Below are 10,951 nucleotides of genomic sequence, written 5' to 3'. Positions count from 1 at the left end.
TTTTAGAAAAAGGTATTTTAGGCTGGGCATGGTGGTTCACACCTGTAATCCCAGCACTTTGGGAGGCCGAGGTCTGTGGATCACTTGAGGTTAGGAGTTCACGATCAGATTGGCCCACATGGTGAAACCCCATCTGTATTAAAAATACAAAAATTAGCTGGGTGTGGAGGCACATGCCTGCAATCCCAGCTACTCAGGAGGCTGAGGCAGGAGAATCACTTGAATCTGGGAGGCAGAGGTTGGGGGCAGTGAGCTGAAATCACGCCACTGCACTCTAGCCTGGGCGACAGAGCAAGACCGTCTCAAGGGAAAAAAAAAAAAAAAAAAAAAAAAAAAAAAATATATATATATATATATATATATATATATATATATACATAAAGGTATTTTAGTGTAATGCCTTTTTGAAAATGAAACAAGCACTTCAATTGTATGGCTGAAATGTTTCCTTTTAAACATGCATGAGCATTTAAATATTATTTTTAGTTTTTTATAAATGTATTGGATAGAAGCACTTCCACTCACAAAAAGTATTTTCGCTGGCCAGAAGAAATCAAATATTTGGAAAAGATTATTTTTGTGAAAATATTTTAAAGCTATTTTAATATATACTGCAGGCTTTTCTACCAAGGTAAGATTCTGAATGTTCCCAGAGCACTGAATGACTTTTAATCACAATGCTGAGCAGTCTATCTTACAAGATGTTACATATTGATTCACTTGGTTATAAATTCAAAAGTATCCTGTGCTAAAATGTTCATAATCATTAACCATATAAGAGACGAAGCAATAGCATTCTGTTGTCCTCTGACACTCTCTTTCACAGGATCATACTTTTTATCACAGTAATACATATGTGATATCTGTTTAGAGAAGAAAAAAGGGCAGAGAAAGATCAGTGTCTTCATGATAGCAGTTTTCATTCATCATGTAAGATGATAATGGACTGAACTTAGCAGCTTATAATACAATTTTCATTTTATTTTAAACATATTTTGAATGATATAAAAATATTGATCACAGTGAGTTTTACCAATTGTTGTTGCTATAAAAATGAATGCAGAAACAATATTTTTAGTGGAAATAAATTATATAGTTATTCTTTAAAAAAAAATCACAAGAGAAAAATCTTGGCTGTTTGGTCATTGGTAGAAAACCAGTCTTTACAAGAGGCCTTTTGCAGATGAGCTCCAGTCCATTTCTGTAAAGTTATCCACATGGTTCAGGAAACACAGACTTTTGTCTTTGTTAGAACGGACCCACAAGGGTCTCTCTGTTCACAGACAGTTCTACTGCGGCAACAGTTTTCCATAATAGAAAATCGATGAACTGGAAAACAGTACAGTCTTAGCTCATATGTGGTCTTTTCCAATATGAAGGGACACAACGACACACTTCTTCACTATATGAAAATCCTGGCTCACAAGGCTTCTGGCGGTTCGTACATGGCCGTCTGTAACAGCTAGGAGAACAAACAAGAACACACTTACGTTAAAGATGAAGGCAATGGATTCATTATGCTACCAAGGTATTTCAGTGTTTTTATATTTCAGACTAGAACAAAATTACTAATTTTATGATGAAATTGTTCATAGATTTATAAAAGTTTGTTTCTGCTTAGAATTACATTTCAGAGGAATGGAAAAGCCTTAAAATAAGTCTTGCTTGCTGATATAACGAATGGAAGGAAGGATGAGGTATTGTAAGCATTAGTTCCTTTGAAGTGCTCTTTGCTTCAGGGATGAAAGAAACATAAAACAGAAATTTTGAAAGTGAACATTGAAGGTCTGCTGACTTACTGTGATCACATAAGCATGGCTGAATTCACATGAGTCTGGGACTTGTATGGGACCCAGACTTCCAGGCAATTAAACCCAGCCATGTTGGCAGAACTGTGGTCCTCAGTGAGCAACCCCACCCTCACTCTTGTGTCTCTGTTTGGCAGCTGGCTGCATGATGGTGGCTAACTCTTCCTTTCCACCTGGGCTCCAGGTGAAACAGAGGCATTCTGGGGCAGGGAGGTAAGAGGGACAATACTCAGCAGTGAGGGTCCCCTTCCTCCCATCCTAGACTTCCGGTTTCTAGTAGCAGAGAGAAGACAAATTACCAGCTGGTCAATCTGTCCCCTGCCCCATTGCTCCAGTGAATTGAGACCTCATTTTTTGAGATAGAGTCTCCTTCTGTTGCCCAGGCTGGAGTGCAGTGGTGCGATCTCAGCTTACTGCAAGCTCCGCCTCCTGGGCTCAAGTCATTGTGTCTCAGCCTCCTGAGTAGCTGGGATTACAGGTGTGTGTGGCTATGCTTGGCTAAGTTTCTGCATTTTTTGTAGAGCCAGGGTTTTGCCATGTTGGCTGGGCTGGTCTTAAACTCCTGGCCTCAAGTGATCTGTCCACCTTGGCCTCCCAAAGTGCTAGGATTGCAGGTGTGAGTCAATACGCCTAGTGAGAATTGAAGCTATTTTTGAAAAACTTTTTGGAGTATGAGCATGCCTAATGTGTGGGAATAGGTGTAAAGGGAAAAGTGCAAGATGACCTGAGGTGGAAATCGAAAGTATGCTACAAAAATCCCTACATACATTTATTTGGCTCTAGAAAAGCAAGCATGTCTAGTTTTTCTTAAACTTTGCAAATGCGAATTCATAGTTGTGACTACTGGTATTCCTCTACTAAAAAGGGATATGATACTTAATGATCCATAAAAGCTGTTAATTAAGGCAATGAACCAAAGAATATATACTCTGCCCACTGCACTTTGTAATAAATATTAAGAGAGAATGAAGAGAATATAAATTTTCAAAATACGATATTTTCTCTTTTGCTCCAATTTATATCACAAAGTCTGGAATTACACACTTAGAAAAATGAACACATGATGAGTTGCAGTAAACAGAAAGCCTTTTTGAAAGAATGTATACTATTAGGAGAAATGCAATGATAGAAATATTGTCTGTGTTCATATAAGAATTCTGTAGAGAAGTATGGCGGCTGGTTAGTCTGTATGCAGACACAGGAATTTCAGATTTTTCAATGTATACGAAACTCACTCAAGAATTCAATATAAAACATAGTTTAATAAGGCTTAAAAAGATTGAGTGTCTGTATCCTTCTGAAAATACTAGCATATACATTTTTGAAATATCTTTTTGGTTATTACAGTAGGAATATGTAGGTTAAATTGGAATATAGCTCTTTCTCAAAATAAAATGATACTTACGATGCACTTTGCAGTATAAGGGAAGAAAAATATAATCAATGAGATAGCTAGATTCACTAAAGCCTTTTTATGCAGTAGCTGAAATATTAGTTGAGGAAAATCATCAAAAACATACATTACAATAAAGACACAAAACTCTTAATAAAACGATGAACTCGTTATATACTGTGGAAAAACAATAATGAACATTAGTGAAGATAGTAGTAAATAAATGGAATACGAGCTTTTTTTGCTAAAAACAACATTATCTTCCCATATGTAAAGAGTGGATGTAAAAGAGTGAAAGTGATTAAGAACAAATGCTCTGAAAATTTAGTAGACAACTAGGAAAGTACAATGTCGCATCATAGAAGAGGTGGGCTGGAAGAAAAAGGCCACAGAAAGGACAGGTTACCTAAGGACACAATTCTCTGTTGGATTTGCCAACTGTGAGGCCTATGAAACTTTAAACAGAGGTTTAACATAGCACTGTAGGCCATAAACCAGGTTACAGTTGGTTGAATACATGGTAGATGAAAGAGGTGAAAACAAATGCCTCATTTTTGAGCAGCTGTGAAGAGGATAGAGCTGGGTTGCTAAAGTATGCTCAGCTTCACAGTAACAGGCTAACAAAATGGAAGAAATTTGGGAACTTTTATAAACTGAAGGGGAAAAAGTAGAGCTGAAGATGTTAAAGTTACGGAAGAAAGAAGGAATGGCATGAAGCAATGTTGAAGGAATGTGGAGAAAATGTCAAACGCACAGGTCTGGCTTAAATAGTAGGATCACCTTATTCTCTGAGATTAAAGAGGAAGAGGTTCAGGGATTAACACTGAATGTGCTTGAGTCCAGCAACTTCATTTTTTTTTTTTTTTCTTGGTGAAGAAGAGTACAAAACCAAGTTTAAGAAATGAGGCTTGGGTACCTTTAACAATACATTCATTTATTTCTCTAATTCTATCAAATACTTAGCTTAAATCTTTTCATTTCCAGGTATAATTCTATAGTCAATGGTACCATCCTATCCTTTGTTTGTAAGTTTTGCATAAAAATTGTCTGCATTTAGAACAGTTGTCCTAAATTATGTCTGAAAGCATTATACTTTTTGGTGGGGGTGGAGTGGATTGCCTGTATGTATTTTGAAAACATCCCACAGGAGCCACTAATCTAGAGTATATTCTGAACTTGGATTTAGTTGCGATCCTCAAGGCTCCCATCTTTCTTTTCTGGAAGTAAATTCAGTCTCATGCATTGGTTAAAAAAAATAAGATTTGGTTAAAAAAAGTAAGATTTTGTCTTTCAGAACTTATTGGCCTCATTCTCACAAGCAATTGTTACTTTGGTTAAGAAAACTGCTTTTAGTTTAGAACATATTTCTAGTAAGAGAAATTAAAACTCTTCATGAGGATCTCTTACCTGCATGTTTGGTGTTGGAACTTCTTTCCTTTTAACAAGCATTTCTGTGGACTTTCTGTACATTCACAGGCACATTTTCCAGGATTTAGGGGTAGATTTCTGGGGCAGGTTCTTTTACATACACACTGGCACGTGTTGTCATCAAATTCTCGGTTGGCCCCACATTGGCTGAGGAAGAGTTTGTTTTTACAGACACACTGGCATGAGTTTCTGTCTAGTTCTTTGTGGGGTCCACAGCTGTCAGGCCGAAGCCCCACTCTGCAGACACACTGACAGGTCTCTTCATCCAGTTCCTTGTTTGGTCCACAGATGTCATGGAATCCATCTGTTGAGTCTAGACAAACAGTCAGAGCATCTTTACTATACCTTACTTGGTTCTGGGTGTGGCATGAAACAAAAGCTTTTAAAAGCATCTTCCTTTGTATGTTTTCCATCAAAGGATTGTGTACAAACATGAGTATGTTCCTTTACAAAGGAGTTCAAAATAATACCAATGCGAAGTAGAAAATGTACTATTTTTTAGTCACTTATTTCAAAGAATGATGAATATTGTACATGTGGTTTTAATAGTAGAATATGTTAATCACAATATAGACCCTTGGCATTTAGTCTTTAAAACATCATTCTGCTTACCATCTCCGACATCTGAGGGAAACATAAAATCTTCCTGAGCCAGGCATCTGCAGATGTGATTATTCCACATGTAATTGGTGGGGCAAGTCCTGTTTGCCGCCTGGCACCTTTGGAAGAAACAGGTGAGGTTTAGCAATGGTGTGACTGGTACCTAGAAGGGACCATCTCTGCTCACATATGTATCAAAACAATGCTTATAAAAAAGCTTTAAACACATAAGAATTATGAAATAAAATGTGAATGTTTTCTCCTAAACTATCTCTACCCACAACTGCTATCAAATTCCAACCCCAGAGGTGATCACTATTTGTGGTATGGTCATATAGGACACCAGATTTTATCTTTTTAAGGCAAACACGTTGATTTGTATAATCATATAGGGTTTTAGCTTGTGAAATATATAAGGTAAAACCTTTTACTTTGAAATTTCTTTTTTCCATTATACAATATGTCATGGACATTTTTTTAAGTCATTGAATAGAGTTCTGCTCCATTATTTTTAGTGGCTATGTAATATTCCATAGAAACGATGTATCATTATTTATTTTATTTATCTCTTAGGTAGCTATCTACATCATTTCCAGTTTTGGCTTTTCCAAGCAATGCTGGATGAAACATCTATGTAAAATGTATCTTTACTAACTTATTTCTGAATCACAGATCCCCATGTTGTAAAGGCTCCAGTAATGCAAAATTTCCACTCTGTACTCCACCAAAAAGTTATCAAAGGTATTTTGTTTTGTTGTTCTAGCTCTTTACTTCTTTCCTTCCCTCCCTCCTTTCTTCATTCCCTTCCCCTCCTTTCCCCTTTCTTCCCTCCTTTCTTCCTTCTTTTAGTAAAAATTATGAACCTACAGGCTTCAATCAAGTACACCAATTGCTCCTTTGATGGTCCAATGGCCCCACTGTTGCTACCTGAGACCCCTCTCTGTTGGTGCCCACGTGACATGAGCCCTCTCTGGGGTGAACATATATCACAAGCTCAGCTTGCTCATTTTCTCCTCCACACCCGGAATCATCCATTTCTTCAGAAGCCCTAATTCTCTTTGTTGGAAAACAGTGTTTTAGAGGCTATTATTTGAAATCAGAAGTGTTTAGTGTCATCAGATCACATTACTACTAGATCTTTTCAGAGGGCAGAGCTAGAAAAATGCATGTATATCCTGTAGAATGTTTTCCTAGTTAATGTTTACCCAGTAGAAGGATTTTTGGTTTTAAATATCCTAATTTACAGAATACATACCAACTTCTCACTACCTCATTTTTTCATCTAATGTTGGTGTAGACATCAAATGGAAGTATTTATTTACGTCTTTCACACTCAATATAACATTGAAAACAACTTTATGTGCTGGAAGAATGTTGAGTTACATTCCAAATTGATAGAACAGAGTAAGAATCCTATGTAGCCATCTTAACATGTGCATTGAGTATAAATAAACAGGCCATTTGCTAAGAAAGTTTTACAGTCATACTCAGTGTGATAATACATCCTTCTTTTAATAATAGCCTGATAACTCTTACAGCATCACATGAAGGAATTTTTCAATAGAAAAACAAGCAAACCTGCATTTTGCAACCAAAATGCAGCTTCAACATCTTCCTTCAGCTTGAACATCATTTCTGAAGATTGACCAAAGCTTTCCTGTCCAGCAGTCACTACAGCATCTACTAGACATAGGGAAGGTCTCTTCATTCCTCTTAATATGACAGTTTGTCTAAGATTGCCCGCTTGTCCTCCATCCACCCATCACCTTCTGCAAACAGCAGTGACTGATTTGACCCTTCTTTGTCCCTTCTTGAGTTTCTTCAAGAGTCAGGTCTCCTTTAGCACAGTGAAAAACAGTATATTATGGGTCTTTTATTTAAATTTTGACTTTTAACTTTTTGATTGCTGTGTTACTTGCTATGCTATGCCATAAAGTAACAATTTCTCATACAGCATACACACAGTCCATGTAACTAGATACAAAGCAACTGTATGTTAGTAACAGCAATAATTGCTGGATGATTAGGAAACAATATACAATTTAGATTTTATCAAGATAGTTTGTCACTTTTCTACAGGCGTTATTGGGTATCAATTATTTTGCAGGAAAGAGCTATGTTTTGGTTTACCTTCCACTCACTGTCATTGTTACCATTCAGAACAACAGAAATGTGCTCTCAATATCTATTTTTGGGAATAGATTACTGATCTCAAGCAAGAGATTCTTGTGTATATTTTTAGAGAAAACATTTTATACTGTTACCTCCAAATCCAATTAGCATTACTGGATTTTAATGTACTACCTTGACTTCATACTAATAATTTCCATGAAAACCTTGGCTTCTAACCATCTTCATATAAACTGTCATTTGCTTTATCCTGAATATATTATGTACTTTTGTGCTTTTACTTTTGAAAATGTCAAACACGGATGTAATTATAAGAGTTAAGACTATGAGAAAAATGTACAGTCAGAGAAGTTCTGTATCATCAGCAAGTTTCTTTTTTTAGCTTTTTGGTTTATGTTTTCAGGGTATCTTCTTGCCAAAAAATTGTATATATGTTTTTTCTCATTTTGTTACACAGATGATAGCATCCCTTACACACTATTGTAAACTTTTTTTTTCACTTACCAATATTTCCTGGAGAACATTGTACCTTCCTACTAATTTTAGGGAATTTCAAGGGCAAGTCTCTACTCATTGTACATTTTTGTCATTATTTTCTTGGTTAATCATGAACATATATTGTTCTAGATAAAATGCAGTCAGTACTTATCAATTGTCCAAAACAATATCATTGTTTTGAAAATTTATATCCTCTTGATTGTTAGTATCCTTCCATCAAATAAGTTACAACTTATGTTAAGTTCTATAATAGCAATGCAATTATTCCTGGCTGCATGAAACTCATAATCTTCTTCTATAAATGATGGTACAACCATTTTGGTCATGTTGCTTCAATGTTGATTGATACATGGTTTAATTAACACACTGTCATGTTGGCATCAAGCGGTCATTATACCGTGTTGGTAGAAAGACATCTTTCACTTTACCAACATGTGATTTACACTGTCATTACCTAAACCAGTGCTATTCCAACTGCTGCTTGCAACCCATTAATGAATCACGAAATCAATTACATGGGCTCAGAAATGCATTTTAAAATGTAATAGAATGATATATAATAAAAATAATAAAATACAAACCAATAGAATGCATGTGATACAGACTGGTTCCTAAAGAAAGCACCCTGCTTCAAAAGTGAGGAGCAAGTTCTTGGCATTTAAAACTTCTCATGTAAAAATGGGGGGGGGGGTCAAAATTTTCAAAATATTGTTATTTTAGAATGAAAGGAAACGTGGTCATGATGGACAGAAGGTTAGTAAAATTTGGTTATCTCCTTTACATTTTAATCTCTAAAGCATTTCTCCTTACTGAAGTTTCTCTTCTAGTTCTGAATATTAAAGTGTGCATAAATACTTTAAAGGTTTATAGTTATGTTTTTTTTTTGTGTGTGTAGTGTATTTAAAAAGACATTGATTCAAAGACATTTTGTCTGCAAAGCAGGGAATTGCACAATTATTTGCAAGGTATATCTATGTTGAGAATCATGTGAATAAACTAACTTTCCTATCCCCCCACTGACCCCACCACACTCACACAGACACAACCACAGTTCTGCCTATAACATGTATGAAGGATAAAGATGCTTTTACCAGACTTGTTTAATTAATTATTTTCACAGCTTCACTTGACTTTGGTTTGGCAGCTATTGCTTTTTGCTGGTTAAAATCAGATGACAAAAATATGAGTATATGCGTTTTTCAAACTAAAGAACAATTAACGTTAAAGAAAATCTTACTTTGCATTTGTCTCTCCTTGGAAATATTAACAGATAAATGTGTTCCAAATATGTTCTGCTACATTATATTCTAAATGTTGGTTAATAATTACTAGCTCTTATACTTTGAACATCATAGCAGGCTATTTTGTGCATGCTATTTTTGTGATTCTTTCATATTCTACACTTTTTGGCACTGAGGTTTTCCTACACTTGGAGATTTCTTGACTCCTCAAATTCACATTTAAGGAACTAAAACATGCTATCACCTTTTGTTTGGCCTTAGTCAGAACTGAGCTGAAATGTTATTCTTTTTCAAAGAGCTATAATCTACTATAATCTTTGATACACACACACACACACACACACACATATATATAATATTCATGCATTTTTCCAGCTTTATTGAAGTATGATTGATAAATATTGTACATATATAAGTTATACAAAGTGACGTTTTGGTATATGTATACACTGTGAAATGATTACCATAATCAAACTAATTAACATATCCATACCTCAGAGGGTGACTGTGTGTCGGGGGGTGGGAGGGTGTCGTGAGAATACTATTGAGTAGAGTAACTATGCTGTACTATATGTTAGGTCTCCAGAGCACATTCACCTTGTAACTGCAAGTTGTCACCCTCTAACATTTCCCCATGTCCCCCACCCCCAAGATGCTGGTGACCACTCTTCTATTATGTATCTATGAATTCTACTTTCCTAGATTCCATATATAAGGGAGATCAGCAATATGCATCTTTCTATATCTGGCTTATTTTGCTCAGCATAATTTCCTCCAGGTTATTTCATGTCATTGCAAATGGCAGGATCTTTGTAATACATTTCTAATTGAAAAAAATTAACTGCACCTTGATTTATGTTAAACTACTTATTGATTTACTTCCCCAGATCTCTCTTAAAATACTTCACAGATCATTCAAAAGGAATGATAACATTAATTTAATGTGAATTCAACTATAACACATGATGACTATTTTGAAAAGCAAATTATTTCTATAGATATGAACTGCATTATTAATCAAGTACTCTCATTGGAAGCTCTTTTAATAAGGTTTTTCACAACAACACAGCAAATGAAAATTTGGCTTACTATGCGGCACCTATGGTTCCGGAGCTGTGTCCCTCAAATAGCCTTCCTACCCCTAGTCTTGTTTAATGGGAAGTGTGAGCCACTAGCATTAGTGAAACCCATGTTTCAAGGCAGGTACCATGAGCTCTCATATACTCCTTCAGAGCATCTTCATGTTTTTCAGTGGGTTATCCAACAGGATGTCCTGTACCTTATTAAAGAAACAAATAGGCCGGGCATGGTGGCTCACGCCTGTAATCCCTGCACTTTGGGGGGGCCGAGGCGGGTGGATCACGAGGTCAGGAGATCGAGACCATCCCGGCTTACACGGTGAAACCCCGTCTCCACCAGAAATACAAAAAATTAGCCTGGCGTGGTGGCAGGCGCCTGTAGTCCCAGCTACTTGGGAGGCTGAGGCAGGAGAATGGTGTGAACCTGGGAGGTGGAGCTTGCAGTGAGCTGAGATCACACCACTGCACTCCAGCCTGAGTGACAGAGCAAGATTCCGACTCAAAAGAAAAAAAGAAACAAGTAAGCGAAATCTGACTATATTAATAATCTTGATAAATAGCAAAATAGGGTTTTGGTTTTCAAATGTCAACTGCTGATGTTATCTGAACTTGAAACCTGTAATTATATTATGAAGAATATAGATACAGACCCTTCTTGCCCAAGCTTTCTGTCTGAATAGCAGCTGGAAGAGCAACTATATTCTTTCATTGTCAGAGCCACAGAACGCTGGGTAAAAATGCTTCAACAATTTTGTACTAAATGTCTTTGAACTG

General features: G+C 36.3%; 1 protein-coding gene across 1 annotated transcript in view; it reads right to left on the bottom strand.

The window, feature by feature from the left end:
* Positions 1 to 960: 960 nt before the first annotated feature.
* Positions 961 to 10,951, bottom strand: part of VEGFC (vascular endothelial growth factor C) — a 117,994-nt gene continuing 108,003 nt past the window's right edge. The window contains exons 5-7 of the mRNA XM_010384071.2: positions 5,242 to 5,348; positions 4,609 to 4,942; positions 961 to 1,462 (exon numbers count right to left, since the gene is read on the bottom strand). Coding sequence (XP_010382373.2) covers positions 1,348 to 1,462; positions 4,609 to 4,942; positions 5,242 to 5,348 — 556 coding nt within the window. The 3' untranslated portion in view covers positions 961 to 1,347. The remainder of the gene's footprint in view (positions 1,463 to 4,608; positions 4,943 to 5,241; positions 5,349 to 10,951) is intronic.

This window comes from Rhinopithecus roxellana, chromosome 2 (assembly GCF_007565055.1).
Source record: "Rhinopithecus roxellana isolate Shanxi Qingling chromosome 2, ASM756505v1, whole genome shotgun sequence".
Lineage (NCBI taxonomy): Eukaryota > Metazoa > Chordata > Mammalia > Primates > Cercopithecidae > Rhinopithecus > Rhinopithecus roxellana.
The sequence above is the reverse complement of the archived record's forward strand: the minus strand, read 5'-3'. Positions and strand labels throughout refer to the sequence as shown.